Source organism: Chanos chanos, chromosome 3 (assembly GCF_902362185.1).
Source record: "Chanos chanos chromosome 3, fChaCha1.1, whole genome shotgun sequence".
In the NCBI taxonomy this organism is placed as follows: domain Eukaryota; kingdom Metazoa; phylum Chordata; class Actinopteri; order Gonorynchiformes; family Chanidae; genus Chanos; species Chanos chanos.
The window spans coordinates 53,596,965-53,623,062 of record NC_044497.1 but is presented as its reverse complement, the minus strand read 5'-3'; the positions used below and the strand labels follow the sequence as shown (position 1 = coordinate 53,623,062).

The 26,098-nt window shown below is 46.5% G+C and overlaps 1 protein-coding gene across 1 annotated transcript in view; it reads right to left on the bottom strand.

Annotated features, from left to right (window-relative positions):
* The window catches only part of zswim6 (zinc finger, SWIM-type containing 6), a 55,897-nt gene that overhangs the window by 8,053 nt on the left and 21,746 nt on the right, over positions 1-26,098 (bottom strand). Inside the window, exons 2-8 of the mRNA XM_030768564.1 lie at positions 13,624-13,980; positions 12,038-12,186; positions 11,497-11,647; positions 5,043-5,222; positions 3,975-4,151; positions 3,388-3,534; positions 2,132-2,296 (exon numbers count right to left, since the gene is read on the bottom strand). Coding sequence (XP_030624424.1) covers positions 2,132-2,296; positions 3,388-3,534; positions 3,975-4,151; positions 5,043-5,222; positions 11,497-11,647; positions 12,038-12,186; positions 13,624-13,980 — 1,326 coding nt within the window. The remainder of the gene's footprint in view (positions 1-2,131; positions 2,297-3,387; positions 3,535-3,974; positions 4,152-5,042; positions 5,223-11,496; positions 11,648-12,037; positions 12,187-13,623; positions 13,981-26,098) is intronic.

Sequence of the window (26,098 nt, the reverse complement as noted above, 5' to 3'; positions counted from 1 at the left end):
AGAGAGATAGCGAGATAGAGAGAGAGAGAAAGAGATAGAGAGATAGCGAGAGAGAGAGGAGAGAGAGAGAGAGACAGAGGGAGAGGAGAGAGCGAGAGGAGAGAGAGAGGGAGAAAGAGAGAGAGAGGAGAGAGAGAGTGAGAGAGAGGAAAGAGAGAGAGGAGAGAGAGAGAGAGAGAGAGAGAGAGAGAGAGAGATCACTCTTCATCCTCCGTTGCTCTCCAGCTACATGGCTGCCAACTCTACTGAGCCAGAACCCTCAGCGGTTCACTATCAAATTCAGCTTTTCTAATTGGGCTGTGAAAAAAAAGCAGGTCTCGACGGGCTCGTGCCGCCGACCACGGCGCTCAAATGCGACATCATTTCGCCTAAAAAAAAATGACACGAGCCTCAGCCCAACGCTGAAATTAGGAACGATTCGCCAGGACAGCCAAAACCACAGACGTTTATTCAAAAGAATAAACAGACCTTGCGCTACATCGGGGGGGAGGCCTCAGTGTCGCCACAGACTCACAGACACAGAATACGTTTAGATTAAAAAAAAAAAAAAAAAAAAAATAGGGCCAAATTTTTAATTGTTCATCTTATTAGTGTGGCAGGATTACAGAGAGTCGGAGTGGGCGCTAACCGAGTGATTCCAGGTTATTCATTAACACGGAATGCCGATTCCCGAGGGAATAATTACTGGCGGCATCATAATGTTTTAATGATGCCTCTTTGGACCTTTGGAGCTGACCCCAAGAGGAATTAATGTCCTAATCATGGACGGGTGTATGAGCTGAGACCCCTTAAGCCTCACACTCCTCCTTTTATTCTTTCACCCCCCCCCCACTAATAAACCTGCCTCCCATGTTACAACCAGGAATACAGTGGAGAGAGAGAGAGAGAGAGAGAGAGAAAGAGAGAGAGAGAGAGAGAGAGAGAGAGAGAAAAAAGGTAGAAGAGTTGTGGCGGAATGGGGAGGACTGGGAGAACTGGGAGAGAAAGGCTGGCTGCAGCCCCTGAAAAAAAAAAACAACCCAGATTTCGCAGTCTCATCGAGGCCGCTGCAAAACTCATAAAACGCGACGACTCCATGGCTGGCTCCGCGAAGCCTCCATCTTGTGGAGGCGTGGAGGAGACGAGGGGAGAAACGTTTGTCTCGCCCCCCCCAGCCTCCCCACCCCCGAATGGCAGTGCCAATCAGTGTGGGCACGAACCCGGAGGCTGAAATAATCAAATAATTACAGAAAGGTGTTGGGCTGATTGTGATACAGCCATGTCTGCAATCAACTCTCATGAATAAGAGATGGGCATCGAGAAAAAAAAAAAAAAAAAGAAGAAAAAAAAAAAAACATTAAAATTAAAGGGCATTAAAAATGCAGGAAGGGAAGAAATGAAGCCCAGATGAAAGAGGTTTCTAACTGTGGTAAATTTGACGACCCCCCCCCCCCCAATTTCCTTCCTTGCCATGGTGACAGGCCAGTGTGACACTCCGCTGGAGAGGGACATTTAGTCAAACAGAGAGGACTGCGTCTGTCCTTCCTTCATAATGGGGGGGGGGGTTCTCATTGAATAAACATTGGGTAATGCTCCGTGTATTTCCAGAGACGTGTCAGACAAATTGGGCTTCTGGTTACCCTTTAAAGAGCCCGATGCCACAAAAACCCACAAAAAACATGGACGGTGGTCAAAAGAACCAGAGACGCATCCAAATGCAGTGCAAAAATGAAGTGTCTGCTGGAAAATGAGCCCACATTTGACTGTCGGCCCATTCACACGCCATGCGATGCATCATTTGTGCGCTATGCAGTACTATACAGAACAGAGCATTTGTGTACTGTCTAGCAGTACACACAGGAGCATTTATGTACTATACAACAGTATTGAGGAACACTACTGTATTATTCAGTAGTCACAGAGGAGCATTTGTGTACTATACAGTTGTATACAGTGGACGATTTGTGTACTACACAGAAGTATACAGTGGAGCATTTGTGTACCTTACAGTAGTATATACAGTACAGGCTTGTGTACTATACAGTAGTGCACAGAAGAGCACTTGTCTACTCTATAGTTGTATACAGCAGAGCATTTGTGTACTACAAAAGTAGTATATAGCGGAGCATTTGTGTACTATATGGTAGTGTACAGAGTAGGTCCGTACCTGAGAGGTCGAGGAAGCCGCCCTGTGAGTTGTCCTCCTCCCCTCGCGCTGCCTCCATCAGGGTACTGAACAGGGTCCCGATGGGGTCAAGCGGATGGCCCACCCAACCCTCCAGATTAGTGGTAGAGGTGATCCCTTTATGAAGTATGTCTGGTGTGTGTGTGCAGATGAGAGAGAGAGAGAGAGAGAGAGAAAGAGAGAGAGATGGATTACTATGCGGGACAAAAAAACAATTCTCACAGGAAGTCAGTGTTCTTTCAGAAAGAGAGCAACAAAAACGCCTTGCCAGCTATCCAGAAGATTCTGGAACAATGTTCTGCACGAACATCTTAGTTTTCATCTCACTGCCAGTGAAGTTTTATGGCCAGTGTTGTATGCGGGTAATGATGTAGAAGAGTTATTCTGCATAAAATTGAGATTTCCTTGTCTGGCATGTCTTATCCCGACAATCTCTCTCACACACACACACACACACACACACACACACACACACGCGCGCACACGCACGCACACGCACACGCACGCACACGCACACGCACACGCACACGCACACGCACACACCTCTTTTAAACTCACAGTGAACACCTGAGACCTTACACAAGCTGTGTGTGTGTGTGTGTGTGTGTGTGTGTGTGGGGGGGGGGGGGGGGGGGTGGGTGGGGGGGGGGGGGTAAAGACAAACGCAGCATTAGAGTGAGTCTGGCCAAAACGCAAAGCTACAGCGCCTCATCTGCATTTTCACTGAGAATTACGCGTGGGTACAATTCCCGCACCAGGTAGCGATTTGCATTTAAATATAATTGACCTGACCAACGTGCTGGGCAGCAGTGGACATTTAGCTCCACGGCAGAGAGACGGCGTTAGGAAAAACTGACGTCCTGCCAACAGCGACAGACGCGCCCAGTCAAACGCCCGCTAATTCCCACGTTACCCACATCAAAAGAATAACTGCTCCAGCACAACAGTACAATGGCAGCTTAGGTTCAGCCGAAAGTGTCTGGTATGAAATATGCTTGTCCAGTGTATTTATTTATTTAGCTGGTTAGTTTGAAAGTTACGCATATGCTGAATGCTGGCAGCGATTTGGGCTGAGTCTGGATCCTAAAACCCCCGAAAAACGCTTGATTCCCGACGCAGGTTTTTTACCCGTTGACGCCAGCGGAGGTGTGGCGATGCCCCCGGAGGCCGTCGGGGAACCCGTGAGGCCTAGCGGAGAGTTTTGCTCTCTACGACCTTCTCACCTTTCTTGTGGCGTCTGAAGAGTTCCAGCTGTTTCTGCTGCTGCCTGCGCAGAGTGTTGACGATGGCGATGGCCAATCGCAGGGCCTCCCTGGGGTAACCATGTGATCTCAGTGCATCTACCCTGGCACAGGCTGTGGGGACATGCTCTGAGAGAGAGAGGGAGAGAGAGAGAGAGAGTGAGCAAGCGAAAGAGAGAGCAAGCAAGCAAGCGAGAGAGACAGAGAGAGAGAGAGGGAGAGAGAGATAACCCAAACATTAGTTTTTTTTTTTTTTATTTTATATCAACACCAGCCTCCATTAAGACTCTGACTCAAGCACTGCAACAAGGCTAACGCGGCTAACACATAAAATTACCATAGGACTAAGATGCAACCAATACTTCAATACTTCTTTCTTTCAACCTCCTCTTGGCCTTGTTATAGTTTGGCCCTAAAGACTAACCCCCTTTTTTCACTTCAAGCCTTTCTCTTCCTCTCTGTTTCTCTCTCTCTCTCTCTCTCTCTCTCTCTCAATCTCCTTCTCTTTTTTTGTGTGTTGTAGAACTTGCCGGAACAAAGAAGCGAGTCAAGCAGTCAAAGCCACTTACCGTGCCACAAGGGCCAGCCGCGAGAGTCGAAGAGTGAATTTTCAGTGTTGTCATGGTAACAGTAGTTGGTGTAGAGGTCGTCGCTGATGATGTGCTGTAAGTGGCTGTCCTGCCAGTGGAGATCACATGCCTCGATCGCTCGCGTGAAAACAGTCCTGTGGGGCCTGGTGCCTGAGTCTGGGCCCGAAAAAAAAATGAAAAAGGGAAAAGAGGGGAAGAGCGAAGAGAGAGAGAGAGAGAGAGACAGAGAGAAACAGAGATAGAGAGAGAGAGACAGAGACAGGGAGAGAGGGAGAGAGAGAGGGAGAGAGAGAGAGAGAGAGAGGGGTCATTTTTAGCGTCCGCTTTGCCGGGGACGGTCCTCAGGGTGTCTCAGTCCCGGGGTGTGACCGTTCTCGACCCGCTGAAAGCGTTTGCGTTTTAGCATAAGGCTTTTGGCTCAGTTTGCTCTCTGCCGTGAGAGAGCAGAGTGTTTGTGACAGGGGTCTGTAACAGTAACTCAGACGAGAGAGACGTGGAGCACACAGCATTCAGGCTCCCTCACAGACACTCACTCACTGTGTTTACATGAGCTAAATACATATGAATGCCATACAACTTCACACAAGAATTCACTAACATAACCAAAACAACAGCAACTTGTCTCAGAGAAAAAAAAAATTAGTTACTAGCTAATGCTTGTTATTTTTATCTAGCTGCTGTGTTTACTTTAAAAAAAAAATCTACCCACATATTTTTAAAGCATTAGGTCACACAGAAAAGCACTGATTGGAAAAACAAACAAACAAACAAAACAAACAAAAAAACCAAGAAACAACTTTGACTCCTGTTCTTTTTCGGTCTGGCCCTGAGTTCTGACTCGCAGAGCAAGGACAAAGGTGGGAGTGCGGCACACGCGGTAGGAGCCAATCTGTGTTATTAGGGCTATTCCATTAGTCACAGTGAAGCCTAATAAAGGCACAGCTCACAGGCTTCAGGGAACCAGAGTTGATTAAAAGACCAGGCCTGTTTCTTTTCTTTTCTTTCTTTTTTTTTTATCCCCCTCTCACCCACACACGTTTAACTTACCTTGGTTGCCGTGCGCACCCTGAGGCAAGGCATTGGTTAAATTGGGCAGCTCGTTGCCGTGGTTACCGTCCTCCCAGGGGCACACGTCCACGCCGTTCCACTTCTTGAGCTGCCTCAGCCAGGCAGCCTTCTGCTCCGGCTTACAGTGAGGGTTTAAGACGATACACATCCACAAGGCACCTGACACAGAGAGAGAGAGAGACGCAGAGTCAACACACAGCATGGACTGTGAAGGAGAGAAGAGAAAAAGAAAGAGAACGGAGGGGAAGGGAGAGACAGACAGATGGATGGATAGAATAGCTAAACAGATAGTTAGAGAGAGAGAGAGAGAGAGAGAGAGAGAGAAAGAGAGAGAGGAAACGTGTGTGTCTGTGTGTGTGTCTGTGTGTGAGAGGAGAGAAATAGATAGACCAACAAACAGACTGGCAGACAGATAGACAGACAGACAAACAGCCCTCTGGCCTGTCTTGCCGTCAGCTGGAGATGCTTGTGTACAGAACCCAGGTCTCGACTTAATGCCACACGACAAACATTCACTTAACCAGATGTTTTCCTCAGGTTTCAGTTTTTTCAGGTCATTCATGTGCTCTGTACGTATTGTGCAAGAGCGCAGTCATTATTACCTCTTTCACAGACAGTCAGCATGTAGTCAGCTCAATTCACTCAACAAACTACGCGTCCAAGGAGCAAAAAAAAGGCCGTCCATTACCGCTGAAAGACGCGCATTATGACGAAAACGCACGTCTGACATCCTTAAAAGGACCTATCGCGTTCCCTCCAACGAGAACGTTAAAGCACTGGACGAGACACGACACGGGAGCGCCGGCCCTAATGAACGCCGTGTTCGGTCTCCACACAACTTCATCGCGTTAGACAGACAGACCGATAAACAGGTCAGCTGACCGTTCGAATCAGCCCGTCTACCTTTAACGCAGACAAACGACCTCAGACTGGACCTTTCAAATGGGTTATTACCAATCAGAGAGGAACGCTCCCCCCCCCCCCCCCCCCCCAACAAAATGCATTCTTGTTTATGTTCACCGCTGAACTCGTACATCTGGAGAGACTAAGTGCAGGACAACAAAGACCATATTTATTTATTCAAATCAGTGTGTTGTTTCCTTTTGTTCCTGTTAGATTTTCTTTCATGCCCTTGTTTTCAAGGCGAATCACGTCTCTCGCAAACGGCAAATGTAGAGCAGACATAACGGTAGTTATGAAGATGCTGTATCAATCAATCAAGTTCAATTTTTAACCAAATACTTCTGAGTAAAAAAAAAAAAAAGGTTACATGCTTCTAGGGAAAGATACTAATAAGACAGACAAAAACTTCATCCTTTAGATGAACGTAAAATCGACAGCATACTGAAATCATTATCCGCTGAATGCTCTCAGAGCAGAAAATACAAACAGCTCCGTCTCTCGCTATAACATGGTATTCTACATACACAGTCGCTGCTGTTTCATAACGAAAACGGAAGAACCAGAGCATATATCTAAATGTAACTTCACTAATCCTCAAGAATTCTGGAAATTTCAAGGGAGTAGAAAGACAGTGACTCTTGGGGTGTCGTGTCTGAACCCTGTTTCATCTGAAAACACTCCATGGGATTTTTCCCCCCACTCTCCTGGTTTCACTGCACTGTGATCTCTCCTCTCTGAGTAGGGTTGTTCAGTGTCCCTGTCCGGCAGTGAGGACCATTCCAGTCCTAATTCTTCCCCTTGGCTGTGTTAGACTACGATGTATCACCGCCTCTATAGCACGTCTATAGCACAGAATGGCCTAATTGTTCCCCAAGCACTCGACAGTGCCTCTCTGACCAGATTCTGACAACACAAACAGCACCCACCAGAGAGAGAGAAAGAGAAAGAGAGAGAGAGAGAGAGAGGGAGAGAGAGAGAGAAAAATAGGCAGGCAGACAGACAGACAGACAGCTAGATAGATAGATAGACAGATTCTGAGAATACCTACAGCCTACTGCAACAACCACAAAGGGGTGGAGAAAAAGAGGACAAAAAGTAAGGAGGGAGGGAAGACACAAATGAAAAAGGCCAAAAGAAAGCAAAAAGGGAAAGATGAAGAGGAAAACTGGGGTGGAAAGACAAAGAGGAAAAAAGAATGCTGAAGGAAGAGAGATGCACAGAGAAAACAGGGAGGACAGAAAAAAAAAGGAGAGAGGAGGAGGAGGAGGAGGAGAGCGGAGGGAGGAGGTGGATGGGAGGAAGGGGGAGGGGCTTTAGCCTCCGAGCCTTTGTTTAGGTATCAAGGACAACAGGCGGAAAGAACGCAGGAGAAGCTGGAAATCTGCACTCCTCCAGATACAAGCCAGGATGCTCCTCCTCCATATTAAACATGCTAACTCCAAAGTCCAGCTCCACGCCAAGCTCAACGTAATCCACCAGCGTTCGGCCGAGTTTACAAACAGCTGGGTAACAGCGGGCGCTTGAATGGGTTGATGGAGAATAAGGGACAAGAGAAAAGCAAAATATTCAAAAATGGGAGCTGTTTTTTTTTGTTTTTGTTTTTGCTTTGATATGTCTAGGTCAGTACAAAAAATCATCTTCTGATTGTCTGTAAAACCCTCAGTAATCTGCAAAGCCCACTGTCTGATGTGTCTTAGACGGAGGGGGCGGCGGAGAGGAATGGGGTGGGGGGGGGGGGGGGGTGGGGGGGGGGGGGGGTGGCGGAGGGGTTCAGTGGATTATAGCAGATGATATTCATTACCATCAGACACTGTGGAGGAAGAAAAAGAGGGAGAGAATACCAAACAAACAGGCTATGCTACAAGCTAATAAATGCCACCGTTTCTTTGTCTTTCCATTGTCTTAAGCCGAGGGTTTTTTTTTTTTCTTTCTCTCCCTCTCTCTCTCTCTTTTCTGAGGGAAGCTTTGGGCTTGGACAAACGTGGAAGATTACAGCTCAGCACTGTAATTATGTCAGTAGAGAAAAGTCATGGCCTATTTTCACCGTCACCCCCCCCCCCCCTCCAGACACACACACACACACACACACACACACACGCACCCCCTCCACACACACACACACACTTCACAGATAAAAAGGAATTTCTTTCACCACAAAAGCATCCTCACCAGATTAATTAAAACAATACGGGGGCTTTACAGAATGAATTAACCCACAGACACAAAGTCACACACACACACACAAACACACACATGTGCACATACACACAGACGTGGTAACAGCGTCCCACCCCCGAAACCCCTCCTCATTTTTTCCCTGAGCTTAATTTAAGCCTTCACTCCACAGCTCATCCGCCGTGTCAGACCTGAGAGGAAGGAATGACTTAACATGCGCCCCCCCCCCCCCCCCCCCCCCCCCCCACCCGCTATGTCCTCTCTGCTCCCTGCCCTTGGCCCACACCACACTTCACACGGCCACATCTGCAATGCCAATGAAACCTGCTTCATGCAAAGATGCCTTTGTTCCCTTAACAAAAGGGGCCATCTCACAACAACAGAGGAAGAGAAGAAGGCAGTGAGAGAGAGAGAGAGAGAGAGAGAGAGAGAGAGAGAGAGAGAGAGAGAAGGCGCTGTGGTGGATCGTAGCCTCGTAAATGCAGAGACTGTAACGTGTGGCTTTCTGGTGGACTAGCTGTCTGGCTAGCGTTCTGCTGGCTGGGTGCTGAAGGCTGGGTGGCTGGCTGACTGACTGACTGACTGGGTGACTGGCTGACTGGGTGCTGGAGGCTGGGTGGCTGACTGGCTGGCTGGCTGGGTAGCTGGGTGGCTGGGTGCTGGAGGCTGCTTCACTCCTCCGCACCTCATCCCCGGCCGCTTTCACCTGACCGCCCATGTCAGATTAAACGTCCAGGATTTAATGAAACAGTCTCAGCATTACTGAACTGTCAGGAGAAGCGGGGAGGGAAGGCGGGGTGGGGTGGGGGAGCTTCTCATAACGAAGGCCTTTCCAATTACGAAGTCGCTTTGAGGGACTGACAGACCTACCTACTGATTCATCTAAAAGAGCAGAGAAAGAGAAAGGGAGAGACAGAGAGAGAGAGAGAGAGAGCAAGCGAGCGAGAAAGCGAGAGAGCGAGAGTGCTTTAGAACCTACTCAGTCTTTCCCTTTCTTTTTAATGAGGCAGGACCCTCCTCTACCCCTTTATGAGAGAGACAATTTGCCCATGGGAGGAGCGAGGCACACCTGGGCCATCATCAAGAAGAGTGTTTTTTTTTTTTTAACTTATATTTATCTGTTAACATGTTTATGTACGTATTTATTTATTTAGCTCTGAGCACAACGAGTTAAAACAGCGGCTAAAAACCCTTTAGTAGACACGAGTCAGTGCGGTTAACTCAGTGACTCTGCTCTGAGTAGAAACGCTTGGAGAAGTGCCTTAGCATGCCTGTCTCTGGTCTGTGCGGTGTTAAGTTGCTGACTCATGGTGAATGTGTGACTGAGGCCCCAGTGTCTGGGTCAGTCCAATCGCTGAGCACATCCCTGTCTGAGTAAAGGGGTTCCACAATCATCTCCAACCCCATAAGCCTCTAGTCTGAAACAAACCAACACATGACGCTACATACAGTATGTGTATTCAACAGACAGGCAAGCTAAGCCAGTGAGACTTAGAATTTATACAATGCCAGAGGTCTTGCAAAGCTGAGGCAACCTTAGGGTTAAGTGCCTCCTTCAAAAGCACACTGGGAGGGAACTTGAAGTGAGCTTGAAGTGTCAAACTAACAACCTTCTGTTTATAAGGTTGTTTCTCTAACCGCTAGGCCACCGCCACCATAACACCCGTTCCACAGGAAAGCGTCTGAGCCGACGCTCTCCTTCCACCTGAGGGCATCTACAAGTGACTGAAAGTAACCCTCCACCGTGGAAAATAGTCCCTCTTAAAAAAAAAATCCTTCTCTTGGGTCTGGTCCTGGTGCCACTTCCCAAACTGAGATGCTTCAATAAAACGGAGAGAGAGAGAAAGAGAGAGAGAGAGGCCTGCAGCACACAGGCGGCTACATCACCGTTACGCTTTTTTTTTTCCCCTCTATAAATGAGGGGATCATTTCTCTGCCTCTTGCCCCCGTCCAGGGAGCCGGACTTATGTTATTTGTGCCGGCTTCCGAGTGCCAAGGCGGAATTGACCGAGCATCATAGGCTCAGAGTGTTGGCAGGCAGTGTTCCACCGTGAGCCAGTCACAATTAAAATGATTAAGCCTCCTTCCAGTTTCACCAGTTTCATTCCAACAGTGCGGATAGACGGGGCAAGAAAAAAAAAGAGGGGAAAATTTTTTTTAAAAAAATCGAGCGAAACAGACATATTTTATTTTATTTCTGCATACAGTCAGCTGATTTAGATTTATTCTGAATCTTTTAGCTGTCCGATTTTGATATTGATTCGGGACCAGTGATTTGCAGGGTGGAAGACAGTGTTGGGGGGGGGGGGGGTTGCATTGCTTTAAAAGCATCTAGTGTCCTGCTGTTCCTAAATGCAACAGTAGACTCTGTGCTTACCTCACAATATTTCAGACAGAAAGCCCTGGAGGGCTTTAAGTGGGAAAAGAATATGCAATATTGATCAGCAGAAAACGCTGCGAATGTGCTATCTGGCAACAGCAGCATCTCCTAAATGGCCCGTCCTGGGAGACTCAGGTGAATTTAGCACGCGGCTCCGTCCGTCTCCTGCCGCAGCCCCGGCTGCCGCCGCCCCGAACACGCCCAGAACCGACCGGACGGTGGAAAACAGCGCACTGCAGCATGGCCCCTTCGAAGAGAGCGAGCAGCTGAGCTAACGGCTAAGCTACCTCACCAAAAAGTCAACAACGGTCTGTGTGTTTCCTTAACCTCGTAAAAAGTCTTTTTTTTTTTTTTTTCTGAGAATGACTGAGAAATGTGTTGAAGACATACCGATCATAAACCACATGAAACCCTTAAAGAGACTTCACTGTGGGTTTTCCCTAAACCAGGGGTCTCAAACTCCGGTCCTGGAGGGCCAGGGTCCTGCTGTTTTTCTTGTAGATCAACTAAATAGAATCTCTGATTGGCTGAAGAGTGTCCACACCTGTTTTCAAGATGAAAATCAACAGGTAACTAAGAGGTGAAACAAAAAAATCAGCAGGACCGTGGCCCTCCAGGACCGGAGTTTGAGACCCCTGCCCTAAACAGTCAAAAAAAAAAAAAAAAAAACCAGGCAAGAGAAAGAAAGCGGAGTCACTCGGAGAGGCAGCCGTGAACAACGCTGAAATCAAGGCAGTCGTTCAAAAATCGCCAACACACGTTCCACCGCACGGTTTCTCGTTCGGTCCGGGGACAAACTAAACCCATTTGAAAAAAAACCCGTTAAATACTTTAACGGAAGATACCTCAAGCACCTTTAGACCGAACCGAAGAGGCCCAGACCGTGCGAAAGCACAAGGCGCACGCTCTGAATGATGCTCGGAGAGTTTTCCCGACCTTGGGTTTTTTTGCGAGGGATATGAACGGGAGACTCACCTAGTTCGTCCCACAGCTGTCGGTATTTGTCAGTCATGCTGGTACCCTGCTGCCTCCACAGAGCCAAGCGCGGGTCCGCCATGAACTGTTCCGTGATCAGCGTCAACATGCGCGCCCCGTTGGAGTCCCGCATCTTTAGCATTTCCCTCACCTGCGTTTGCACAAACACACACACACACACAAACACAAACACACCCAAAAAACATACATGCACACACACAAACATCCGTGAGCACAGAGGAGTCAGGAGGAGCATGAGAACTAGTTTATTCAGCTTGGGAATTGTTGGGAAGTTATTTTTTCTTTTTCTTTTTTGAAAAGTGTTCAGTAACAACAACATTTGAAGGTCACCCGAAGGTCGGTTCAAATTCAACAAACTTTACGAAACGAAACATTTTTACATGTTACGCTGCTCTAATGACCTTTCTGACATGTTAAGAGGACTCTCGTACGTCATAACTCCAAAGCAAAAGAAGCTACGAGAGGTCTGTGTTCTGTGAGAACCACAGCTCTTAGCCCAGTTTTAGGAAGGCTAGCCCACCTTGGAGAAGAGGAGGTTTAGCTGTTTGCCCGAGCCGTGGTAACCCCCCTGGGAGAGGAAGAGTTTGACCTGCTCCTGGACCTGCTCCTCATCCAGGTGCCAGCAGTTCTCATCGTCCACGCTTGCTCCCGCCGTGGGGTCTGGTGCTCCTGTTCCCCCCCAAAAAAACATCAGAACACACAACACACAGGCAGTTAGTCTAACCAGTTCACGATAGGAAATCCATACGTGTCACACTGAGTGAAACACAAGGACCTTTGGTTGCCTTTTCTAAAAGCTAACGTTGTTTGTTAACAACTTATGTTTAACTGTTGTTGAAACAAAAAAAAAATCCTCTCTCTTGTGGAAGATCAATAGTACGCAGCATTTGAGTAAAACAAATTATTTCCATCTGATAACGATACTCTGTTTTGATTCCAAGGTTATTTAAAATGAATGTAAGATGAATGTGTTTACATTATGTGCATGAAGTCATAGAAAATAAAGGAGACCTCACAACAGCTGCATTGTTATGTAGGGCTACCTTTGTGTCTCTAAACAAACAAACACACAAAATAAACAGATGACCAAAGAATTCCATATAATACCAGTAATGCAGCTGAACACACACAGGTCTCAACACACAGATGTTTGTGTTTAGGACATGTGAGATTTGCTTAGGTTTGAATAAGGAGGGGAACAAGAAAAATAATAATAATAATAATGATAATAATAATAATAATAAAAAAAACCCTGAGCTGGGCATGTTTGACGGGTAAAGACCACCTGAACGCCGAAACAAAAGCCGTCGGTTTAAACTCTCGTCGCGATGGTAAAGGATTATTACAAAGATTTATGAAGCGCCACATCAAACTGGCTTCCTGCATTCCAGCCATGCACTCAAGCAGCCATGTCCTGATGAAAGCATTTCCTTTTTCACTCAGAAATCAGTCTGTTTGCCTACTTCTTTTTTCTTTTTCTTTCTCTTTCCTCTCTCTTTTTTTTTTTCTTTTTTTACCCCAACCATAATTGGAACATCCGCTTCAGATTTCCTCTTACGGGGAAAAGTGAAATATAATATGGTCATTGTGTTTGACGTCGCCATGATGCCAGACACCAGACTGGGGGGCGGGGGGCTCGTCCCTACCCCCCCATCTTTGATTTACGTCCCCATCATGCACGGCCGGTGCACTGCCTGTGAATCTGGGTCCCCATATCCAGCATGGAGTACTCGGAACGCTGGGATGGGAATGTTTTGGGAATTTATTTAGTAACTCAAAGGAACAGCTGACCTACAAAGGCCTGGTTTCTCCAACAGTACTGTTCCACATAGAGGAGACACTAAGATACATGATCACAGAATTTATATATGAGCAAGTTGGTTTTTTTTAAATAACACACTCTCTCGGATACAATGCATACATATGTTTGATACTGTTCCCTTGCATAATTCGCTCAGAAACCTCTTTTTGTACCTGCACTTAAAACTGAGCCATATATTTCTGAAGACTGAACTTGTACATATGCTTGTGTTAGAATTAACCCATCGTTGAAGAAGTGGGAGGGGTCAGGAGGACTCCACGCCGAAACCTGCTGTGTTCTCTCACCGTGCACTTGGTTGATTTCGGAGTTCTGCGAGAGGATTTCGTCTGCCAGCCTCTGAGCGGTGGGCAGCACCTCTGTGTGGTGGACGGAGATGAGATACTGAACGAACTTCTGCAGCTGGTCGCGGTTCATCTGGAAGAGCGTTTCGGAGATGGGCAGGTGCAGTTTGACCTGCTCCGGCCGCCGTACGCGGTACAAGGACAGCGCCACCACGTGGGCGCAGTAGAAGATGTCTTTGTTGCCGCAGCCGCACGTGACCGAGGTGATTTTGCAGCGGTCGAAGCTGATCGCCACGCTGCACACGACCTCCGGGTCCGACGGCGTGGCCGGTTCCGTGACTGTTCCGCTGAGATGAAAACCTGCCGAAGACAAAGCGAGAGAGAGAGAGAGAGAAAGAGAGCAAAGCGTCATTATAAGCTCTGAAGGACGACTAAAAAAAAAAAAGAAGAAAAATCTGCTTTAGAGAGTCAAAATGTTGAAGGCTTTAGAGAGTGAGAGAGCAAAAGATATCAAGATAAAGTGAAAGAGAGGATGAAAGAGAGATGGGATGTAAACTCTTGTTTGAGTATATTGTGACAAAGTCTGAGAGGGAGGGAGAGAGAGAGAGAGAGAGGGAGAGAGAGATAGATAACAGCTGTGTGAGGGAGAAGGAGTGGGGAGAGATGGGATATGAAGGGGCGGCGGTGGGAGGAGCTGCTGGTTGACTGGCGCGTGCCACTACAAAGGGAGGGCTTGAATAATGCAGCACCTCATTTAAATAGCGTTTGATGTGCCTGTGCAGCCGGGCCAAGGGAGGCGGGAAATCATATGATTATCGGGAAGCAAAGGAGACGCTAACGATTTATACAGCGCCAACTAACACTCTGAGAGGGCCCGACTAGCTTTCTCAAACAGCTTCAGCTAGTCTACACCCAAACCTGACCTACAGTCAACGCAACGCTGCGATATTTTTGTGTGAAACGCACACGCAAGAACACTTGTACTGCCTTAGTCTGCATTAAATCGATAACAAGGCAAAACTGCTCAACGGCACAGAATCAGAACAAACGCCTTTATGGAGAGAAAGAGGAGAGGAGGACACAGACAGACCGTCTCTCTCTCTCTCTCTCTCTCTCGCTCTCTGTCTCTCTCTCAGCTCTTCACAGTAGGATGAGCTGATGTCTCTCAGGAATGGGTCAGCAAAACTACTGTTCCCTGGAGTGCTGCGATATCGCTACCTATAGCTAATGTGGTGGAAAACGCGTGACTCAGAACGAACGCGCTCTCTCTCGCACACACATACGCACGCACGCGCGCGCACACACGCACACACACGCACAAAAGAGAATGAACATCAATCCAAGATAAAAAATATTAAGCCCACGGACCCGCTTCATAATTACTTTTCATTTCCCATCTGAAGCTGCCTCCATCTTTTAGGTGAAATATCTCACCAACCAATCTTTTTCCTTTTGTACTTTTAATAGTAAACATGATTCTCTCACCCTGTCCCTGCCCTTCATTCTACCAGCCGCCGAGAAGACTGTGGGTAACGCAGCTTAATATTTTAGTTTCTGTTTCTCTTTGTTTTCAGTGTATGCTGACCTTGCTATGTCCACCTATTCACTTCTCCCCGCAATGCTAAAAATATTTGATCACTGGAGAAAAGGCTTGGCTTGCGGTGGGGGGTGGAGACAGCTGCTAGTTTGTGGAGGAGTGTTGTATGTGTACAGAATAAAACCCATAAGCTTTACCACACACCTCCACAGCACAAACAAGCCCAGTCGAGGTGTGGTGAGACAGTACTTTTATCGATACAACGCTTACATAAGACGTTGCTTCATTCACTGTTTGTACTAGCCACACTAACACAGTAGCGTTGCGGCGGCAGGCCTAGGACGTACTACCTTATACAAAGAAAACGAGCGTTTGTGCAAGCAGATTACACAATACAAGGTTTGTTAAAGACACAGACTGTTTAGCGCTACCTTCACCTCCCTGTTTAGCGTCGTCAATGTTCAACGTAATCTCTCGCATACCTTTACTGATCCTGGACTTAAGGCTAACAGACGACACGCATCTAGGGCAGAGATGTAGGATTCCTTAACGCAAACTCCTTCCAGCCTCTACAATCTTCTGTTATGCATGTGCTCGGGATGGTATCACAAAAGCAAACAAAGGAAGCAATTTTGAGTATATCATTCAACAAATCAACTAATTAGGCTGCCAGTCTCTAGGTGCCCACTCACTTGATTCTGTTCAGTTGCCAGGTACATTAAACACTTCAGCTCCACGGCCTATTTTCTCAGCAGCGGGCTTCATAATCAAAATTATTTTCTCTAAAATGGTCTCTGAGGAATTGAAGGTAATAGTCATACCTACCAGAGACTTCCAGGGCCAATACAAACAAACACTGGAGAGAATTCACCAAAAAACAAAAAAAAACAAACAAACAAAAAAAAAAAAACCATTACCACGGCCTACATGAATCAACATCAGCATTCACAAGGCTAATCCTGCTGTGCTTTATCCACACACACACACACACACACACACAGACTCACACAAGCAGCAGTCAGACAATACGACACAACGATTAATATCCTACCCCATTAACATTAGTCTTACACCCCCCACACACAAACACACACACACAGTCTAAAGATGATTTTCTTGGCACAGGCCCTGAAATCAGGACCTCATGAGACAGGAGAAGACATTAATGAGCAGGCGGCGATGGGACAGGGTATCTTTTGGGGGAGTATTAAAAAAAAAAAATTCTCCAGAGCGTTTCCATTGCACAGGGAACTGCATCTCCCGGACAGTTCATCAGATCCGCGCCATCTGTTTGCCTGGGTTAAAGGAGGACCGGTCTGTTTCCTGTTACTCTCTGACAGACTTGTAAATAATTAGCTATGCCTCCACTCTTCACTCCACTGCGAGTTTTTCTTTTCTCTTTCTTCTGCCTTTTTAAAAAAAAAAAAAAAAAAATCACTACACTGCATGAGCCTCAGTGTCATGTCCTCTAATCCCCGCCCCTAAAATCCAAACAGCCAGTGAAGCCATCCGGGAAGCTGCAGTTAACCGGGTTAAAATTTCAACCGTCTGTCGTGACTGGTTTGAGATTAATGTTGCTATGACAGATATCACATTTTTAATGCCGCTGCTTTGTCGAGGTACATGTGCCTCTCATGCATGCCAAATGGCAGAGAATTATATTCCAGTATATAGCCGCGTCACGAGCTTCAGTTGCTGTATAATAACATATGCGTTGATGGATAAGTGAGTTATAGCGAACCCTCTTAGGGCTCCATCAAAGTGTCCCCTAAAGGACAATTTATTGCTCTCAAAGTTAATAGTAAAGTTAAAGTTAATGGAATGGATGGGGCAACGGGACAATTAGCATGACTTTAATTAACACAGTTTTCTCTATGGTCAGTTTGATTAAAGCCCTTAGGTAGAACTCAAAAGATCTCATAAACTTCATCTAACACAGCGGGGCAATTTGGGCAAATATCCGGGGGTAGATTTTCATCAACTATATTAAAAAAAAAAAGAAAAAAAAAAAAAAGAACAAATTACCATGCGTTACAGAAGTAAGGCTCAGCAGAGCAATATAAAAAGAGCTAACTCTATGATCTGAGGCCTGTAGCTGTATTTCTATCTTTTTTTTTTCTTTCTTTCTTTCTTTCTTTTTTTTTTTTAAGTACTGGACCAATCCTGCTGAGTGGAGGAGATTGATAATGCTTTATTCCCTATCAATCAGCGGAGAATGTCAGTCAGTCTCTCTCTGTCTCTCTCTCTCTCTCACACGTACACACACACACTCAAAAAATGAAGAGGAATGAGTGCGGATGTTTTTTTTTCCCCCCCTCACCAATACAGCCCGCACAGAAAAGATCTCAGACGAACCTTGGTATTCTGGGGAGATGGACAACACCGAATGCTTTCCAAAACACTCTCCATAAATCCTTTTCCTGTTGAACACAGAAAGTCCACAGCTCCCAAACATCACCACTCCTCACCCCTCTGGTATTCCATAGACAGGCCAGTAACCTTTCCTGTTCTCTCTCTGGCCTTTTCAGGCATTACCATGTCAAAATGCCCAATTAGACATGACCTACACGAAGGCCCACAAGACCAATCCGCCACTGACTGCTTCAGAAATGGCAATGAGGCTCCAAAACAATGTAGTTTGGGGGGGGGGGGGGGGGGGGGGGGGGGGGCAGAGTGAGAGAGAACACAGTCGTTTTTACACACAAGCAGTGTGTCCATGTCAAAGTTCACATTCGGGCCTTCCGTGAAACATTAAGGAACCCGTCGACTTGGTCTATTCCTTTCACTTTATTTTTGGCATTCCCAAGAAAAGACTCAGTAGTACTTAACAGGGAGCTCGAATGGGTCCCCTTTTCCAAGTACTGAGTGAGTATATCAAGTTATTCTGTTCAGCCTGGGTGATCTTTTAAATAGGGTGACGGCTAAGGGCCCAAAAAGCGTATCATATTGCCCCTTTCACAGGAATACCCATAAATGCACTGTCTTATGTCACTAATATAAACAAGCAGGGAAAGCTTCCGTTATAGACACATACACACATACGGGACAGACATGTTAAAATGCCTTTGGTTTTGATGAAGGCGAATGACAGTCGTTTGAAGAGATGATCTATGAAATTCACTCTCTGATTAATGTTGTAGGATACATTTTTGCGTTGTTTTTCTTTCTTTTTTTTTTTTTTAAAGAGTTTCTGTTGCAAAACATTGTCACGTGCCCAAAACACCATTTACTGTATGACTCACATTTATGTATGTGCCTGAAAAAGAAGGAGCATGTACATTTGTGTGTGTGTGTGTGTGTGTGTGTGCGTATGCGTGTGTGTGAGAGAGAGAAAGAGAAAGAGACAGAGAGAATCTGTACATTCCACCAGCTCTACTGTAATAGACTTTCCATTTGGCATACAAGGAGCTTTGTTTACCAGAACTCTTGGATATGAGGCGAAAGGAAAAGGACATTTCACTGCATTTCTACGAGAGACAGAGCAGTAATAAACATAAACAGCTTTTTTTGTTTGTTTTGTCGCTCCCCACCTCGACTTTCCCTCGTGAGTACGAGACACTGTGTTTGGTATTTAGCTCTCAGCATCTCATGCGCAAGTTATTATCCTGACATTTTCCTCCGTCTAAGGGCTTATGGTTACTCGCGCTAGTGTTTCCAAGAGGCCAGCGCATTCTCAAAAAGTGGCTAGTTTTTGTGCTCGAGACTAAGCCCCCCACACTCAAATGTACGCTTGGCCCGAAGTGAGCGCCACATAAACTAGTTTTGTTTTCTTCTCAAGACCACCCAAACACAAGGGAAAAGGATCAAAAGCCCTTTTCGGCACGCCAGGTCCTCCGTGCTAAAACGGACCACCAAAACGATTACTTCGAAGCGCTTGCCACTTCAACCGAAAAATGAGATCCTGAAAAAAAAAAAAAAACACCCATTGAACTGAAATCAAATGGTGGAGTACCCAAACATAGATGTCCCCAACACGTACATTAAAAACAGAATGTGAAGAGTAACAAACGGGGTTAGTTAAACATTTTGAGCTGTGCCTACGCAAGTTTTCTGCTTTGCAATTCCACCGCAAACTTAAGACAAACACTTTTAATTACACTTTAATGATCGCGATTAATAAGTATTAGTGTGAAATCAATCAGTGAGAAGAAATCTAAATTTATTATTATTCTTTTGGGGAGGGGTCGCTGCTCGTAGCAACAGTAATAGTCAAATTTGCTGTCTGTGCATGTACTGTTGTAACAAATACGAGAATTCAATAGCGGGTGCTAATTCTCTGGTAAATTTAATTTTCCATATCCAAATACTTGTCTAATCAAATTAGGGAAATTCCCTGTCTGTATCGCGCAATTGACTTATTTGGAGTCGGATATCACAGAGTAAACTTAAGCACATATACCACCAGTCTCTGTCGGTATCAAGTAGCTGAGGAAACCTTCACTACTGACGTCTACACTGCTAGGTTTCGAGTTTAAAGGGGGGAATATAAACAGCTTCTTCAAATTTCTGTGTTACTACTCTCGGGCAGAAGTTGGATGGAGTGTGTACTGTTTTTTTATTTCCTGCAACTGTGTTATTTTCTTTTGAAGTGGACACATACAACAAAACACTGAAACCTTAACTGCTCTCTGAATAAGCGTGCTGGTCGACGATCAGTTTACATTTTTCATAATCCCCGTAATCACAACTGCGTATGTCGATGGGACCTGATCGCAGATCAGTTCTCTCACTCGGTGACGCTTGATACGTGAGCCCCGGGGCAATAACAGGATAGGGGTACCAAGGCATAAAATTACTACCCTGATCGGGGAGGGTAACAAATTCCCATCTTGCCCGCTATCACGGATTAAGCCGACTTTGCTTTCTCCCTGAAAAGCCGCGCAATACAGGGGGACAGGCCGATGATACTCTGAGAATGGACGTGGGTCCACAGTTTGGAATTACATCTGGCCACGCTCACCAGTCAGTGAAAGTAGACACTGCGGGGGGCCGTGTGTACCGCAGGGCATCGCACTGATGCGTCTCAGAGAATGGCGGTCATCTTGGCACTATGTTTACCATGTGAAATTTCAGACCCACCCGAGCTAAGGAGAGGAATCTCCATTTGTTTTATTTTCGTTTGGGCGCCTTTTACCCGCGTCACTAAATACAGAGGGGGTATCGGCTTACTTACCGCTCAAATACTCATTAGCAAACAACGTTTTCAACACAAACGTTGCTGTTTTTTTTTTTTTTTAATGTACTACACTTTGTGGTCTTATTTTCGGAGACGGCAATGATAAATGGTAACGCTCTGACAACGGTGAAGAGTGACTGGTGTATGATGTGTACTTCAGAGACAGACGGAGAGAGACACTCTCTCTCTCTCTCTGTGTGTGTGTGTGTGTGTGTGTGTGTGTGCGTGTGTGTGTGGTCCTATTAGAGAACAGCATGCCATCGGTCTCTGTGGAGGGGTGCAGTGGTTTCAGTGGTGCTCCCCTCTGTTACCAGAGCCTGCTAAAAGCACAGCTGTGCCCGAGCTCCATTTCAAAAACAATCGGCTGCAACTAAGGCAGCAGCAACAGCGAGTGAGACAACTCTGCTTTAGCCTATTCCTTTACCAGATCCGTCTCCCATAAAACATGAGAAAGGTGGAGGAGGAGCTAGCGCAAACCGTAGGCTACATCCAACTGCTCGAGGAGTATTCTGCCCATCTGCCAAACCCCTCATACACAGAGGGGGAAAAACACACACACACACACACACACACACCTGTTTCCTGGGGTGGTCTCTAAGGTACACAATACTCTGGAGCGGGGGCGAGTTGTAGCTTAGCCTAGCCCCACATTGCACAGGATGAAATGGTAAACCGGACTGTTGGCTAACGCATGGCGAAATGTAGCCAAAGACCGCTCGAAACTAACTCTCCTTCTCTGTTCCCGTTTAAACAGCACGTCAATCCCTGTAATGACACAACGAGTCTGACTTCAGTATGTTTTTAAAAGTTGGTATTCTTTAACTGATTTGTATACATTTCCGCCGCACCGCCTCATGCATATGTAAAAAAAAAAAAAGTGGGCGTGGAAACAGACCATTTCCTCTCCATGTAAATACCAGTACTGATCTGAACAGGTCAAAAGCGAATCCACACATACTGCGCTCTAATTCATGAAAGGTCACAGACAAAATCTTCTCTTAAAATAAAAACAAATAAGTAACACACATACGTAACTAGTAGTAACTTAGGAGCGGTGCACACTTGCTGTTAAGGAAGAGGAGACGTGAGAGAGAAAATGGTAGGTTGGCTTCAACGGAGAGGAGCAAGACAGAAGCACATCATATACTGGAGCACAACCCAAGACCTTTGCAATGGTCATAGCAGCAAACACACATTCCCTGTGCCCTTTCTGGAGTGGCCTGCCTCCCTTCATCACTGTGGAAAAAACACTGACATTAGTCTGAGAGGGAAGTGGAAAAGTACTATCTGGGACACGGCTGGAGTTTTAGATGCCTGGCTTTTTTAGCAGGGTCATGCTTTATTCTCAGAGCACTTGTCGCTCGTGCGTCAGACCAGAGCCACACAGAGAAAGAGAGAGAGAAAGAGAGAGAGAAAGAGAGGAGGGGGGGTAAGCTGCTGTAACAAGATAAGCCACTGAATGAACCGCTGGACAGAACCATATTCCTTTTTTTTTTAACAGAGACAACCATATACAGATCACACACACAAACACACACTGTTGTTTGTCCACTCGTGCTCCAACAGAAGCACAACACTGCACAATTTAGCTCTCTCTCTCTCTCTCTGCTCTAATGCACCTGCTCCAACACACCTGCTCCAGCCAATCACAGGCCCGGTAATGAGCTGATGAGCGGAATCAGGTGTGTCAGAGAAGGCAGAGATGTAAAACATGCGAGAGGATGCAGGCCTGGGACACACGGGGACAGACCACAGAGGGAAAGCCAATTACAGGGGAATGGCGCACACAGCTCAGACCGTAGGTTGGTCAGTGGCCCAGGGTTCATGGGAGCAGCCTGCCTGGCCCTGGCTGCCTGCACTCTCAGTGGGAGGAGATGGGTCGCTCTACACGACCCTACAGTTGTTGTTTTGCATCCTGACTTCTGCTGTCTTCCTGTCACTCTTCAGCCAAAAAGGAGATATGTATGTATGTGTGTGTGTGTTTATGTCTGTGTGAGTGTGTGTGTGTGTATATATATATATATATGTGTGTGTGTGTGTGTGTGAGTGTTTATGGGTTTATGTCTGTGTGAGTGTGTGTATGTATGTATATGTGTGTGTGTGTTTATGTCTGTGTGAGTGTGTATATATATATGTATATATACACGTGTGTGTGTGTGTGTGTGTGTGTGCACGCGCGTGCGTGACCGTCGGACGGGTAGGGGTACAGTGACATTCATCGAGAGCCCGTTGCCGGCCTCTGAGGGCCCAGCAGGCAGAGCGAAATGGCATTTTAAAAATAGGAGACAGCCACTTCACAGGAGGAGGAACTAACTGCACAGCCTCCCGGTGTCACGGATAGCTAACCCCAAATTTAACACAACTTCAAACCAAAGCCGAGAAACAGGACGAGAAAAGCCAGACAGAACAAGATGGGCAATTTTGTTTTACCATGGATCACATTAACAAACAAACATACAAACCAGCCCCCCTAAAACAAATTGTATAGCAAGTATGTCTAGGTGTAGTAAATATTCTGAGTGTAATTTTTTTTGTTTGTTTGTTTAAAAAGTGGACCAGTCTGACATAACACGAAGTTTTGCTAACTTATCAACAGCATTTTTGTTTTTGTTTTTTTTAAAGAACAAACACACATCCCTGAGTTGGCTAATCACTCTCACTTCTCCTTACAGGCTTGTTCGTTTAGAATGACTGGAATTCACACCCCGTCTAACTGACTGGAAAAACTGACTAATAAAGCGCATAGGACAATGAAGAAATAGAGAACAGAGAGAGAGGGAGGGTGGGAGAGAGAGACAGAGAGAGAGAGATTTGGGGAGGATATGAGGGAGAGAGAGAGAGAGAGTTAAACGAGTAAAGAAGTGAGAGAGCTCCTCCCTCCTGGCACGCCCCCCCTCCCTCCAGCTCTGCAGTCAGCTGACACTGTGGCCACAAGGGATGCGTTCCACACGCTGGCAGCTATCCACACCAACTGACTAACACACACACACACACACACACACACTCAGAGTGCCTCCCTCTTTGACTTGGTTGTGCACGCAGACACACGCGCGCACACACACACACACACACACACACACACAAACGTGCCGAAGAAAGACACTCCCCTGTATGGCCCAACCCCAACCATGCCTGTCCCTGAACTGAACTGCTCAGCAGCTGCTGACGTCACGGCAACCGGAGGAAAGGGGGAGGCCAAGCTTGAGAGAGTGTGTGAGTAAGAGAGCGTGAGTGACAGAGAGAGAGAGAGAGAGAGAGGGAGGGAGGAGAGAGAGAGTAAGAGAGAGAGAAAAGGGGGTGGGGGGGTGGAGAGCAGGTGGGGAGGGCGGAAGGAGGGAGAAGGAGAGAGGGGGCGGGAGAGAATTCCTAAACAGTAGACAAACCCACCGGTGGGAAGCTTGGAAAGCCCTCAGCTGTGGAGAAGAAAAAGCAAAGCCTTGGCGGCCAGCCAGACCTCTGAGCTCAGCATTTTGCAATGCACTTCCTTTTCGCTTAACAGCTTGCATAATACCGCCAGCCTCCGCGGCCGTCACCCTTTAACTCCTTCACTCCTGGACGCTATTTGACAAAACCACTCCGTTCATTCATTAGGATCCACTATAAACAAGGGGATGGAAACACTGTGGATAAAGGACAAGAAACCTAAGAGGAAGAGAACAACTAAATGCCGGACCCAGACGCTGTCTAACTGAAAATAATGCGTGGATGACAAACTGATAATTAAAAAAAAAAAAAAATCTGAAGGACGTAACAGCGTCTGTTAAAACGATTGTGCTCAAGTCCTGTATGTGAAAACAAAAGCTCTTAAGTATGGTGGCATTCCAGAACACGTTGTCAAAGAGATTTTAAAACGATGACTCCTTCGGAGCAAACAATGGAGATGAATTTGTCAAACTAATGTCGACAGACAAAGCCTTTGACAAGGGGGGGGGGGGGGTGAGGGGTGTGTGGGGTGAGTGGGGGTGGTGCCCTCATGTGTAATAGCACTTGACACAAGTCCAGTGTTCCACACCGTTTCTGAATTAGTGTCAAAGCCCCATATCACCGGGGCTACATCTTCACCAGCCCAGACGAAGTTGTCTGATCAGGCCATGTTTAAAGCGACACTCGACAGGGATGTGAACAGACAGGGCATCCCGACCGCGATGCTTACTTCATCAGGCTTTTGGCAGAGAAGAGAAAGAAAGGAAGAAAAGAGGAAGGAGAAGAAGGAAAGAAAGAAACTAGCATTTCCAAATAGGCCTGAAGGAAAAGGAACTGGGTTTTCAAAACCATTTCAGCGTGTGCATGTCCTGTTCAGACTGCGACACTGTTTGGTGCGGAAAACCCATGTTTGTTCAACCGTGTCCTTCCTAGACTTTGCATTCTTTCTGGAACCAAAAGAGAGAGAGACAGACAGACAGAGAGAGAGAGAGAGAGAGAGAGAGAGAGCGCGCGCCAATAATACATCTGAAAAGGTTAACCTCTGCTGCATCTCACACAAATAAGATTTAAATGTCACCCCAGAGGAGAGAGGTCCCACAGCGTGTAAATTACACTTGGCAGCTGTGCATCCCTGACTGCAGATCAACCATAGGAAAAAGCTTTTTTTTTTTTTGTCTCTTCTTTCTTATAGGAGAGTGGGGCAGGGGGATGCTTTCGATGTTCTAGAACATTAAATGAATCATGAGAGAAGCACCGAACGTTCCACAGGCACAGAGCTCTTAGAGGTAGGGTTTTGAAAAGGGGGATTTTTGCCCAGACTCAGAAGCTGGGAGCTTCTAGACGAGCCGTGGAACCCTAGAGGTCTAGAGTTCCAAGGGCAGCAGCACTAAAGCGAAAACGACACTTGACTGGAGGGGGGGTTGTTCCCAAACTGTTGTGACTGGACCTCTACTTTACGGCGAGCTGACGAGACAATAGGGAAAAACCCCACCCGCAGCTAGCCCCTCATTCCAGCATCTACCCCCCAAACCAGACCTCTGGCTTCCTTCCTAGCAATGCATTGTCAGTAAGTGAATATTCTGGGTTGGGTGGACAGTGTAAGGTGAGTTGAAACCCTGCTTTACAATGGGGAACCCAATCTCTCTTTTTAGACACACAAGCTTGGCCCCAGAGGGGGTGAACTGGAGGGGGGGGGAGGGGTGGACAGCTAATTGTCAGTGGGAGTGAAGGACTCTTAAACTTAATATTCAACAACAATAGGCAAATCTAACCCCTCTCCAGAGTCCTTTAGATGTGCTTCACGTTCACAAAGAAACCCAGCCACACTGCGAACCCAGCAGCCAAATAACGGTGGAAAACCATTGGCGGACCACAATAAGCGGAGGAACGACTGGAGGGAACAGAACTGGTGGGTGAAGTCAGGACCAGCACGCCTGTGCCCATTGATTACTACTGGTTGACCACTTAGCTCACAGAAGCTGAGAAGGATGCAAAGAGAGAAATTCCGAGTTTAAAAATAAATAAATAAATAAATAAAAACTTAGGCCGTAGCGATGTGCATTCTAGATTGGGATGGTAACAAAGCCGTCATTCTACATGCTAGAGCAGTGAGTGCTATAGAGCAAACAACAGAATTTTGTCTGGAACCAGCTTTCGTAAACCAAAAACCCACGGACTGAAGTGGATCCACACTGAAGCCTACAGCTAGCTGTAGCTAGCATGACGACATTGGAGGGGGGGGGGGGAATACTGATTGTTTCACTGTAAAAATACCAGCATTTTCTTTTCTAATAGGACTGGTTAAGACTCATCAGGGTACATCTGATATGATGGTAAAACTT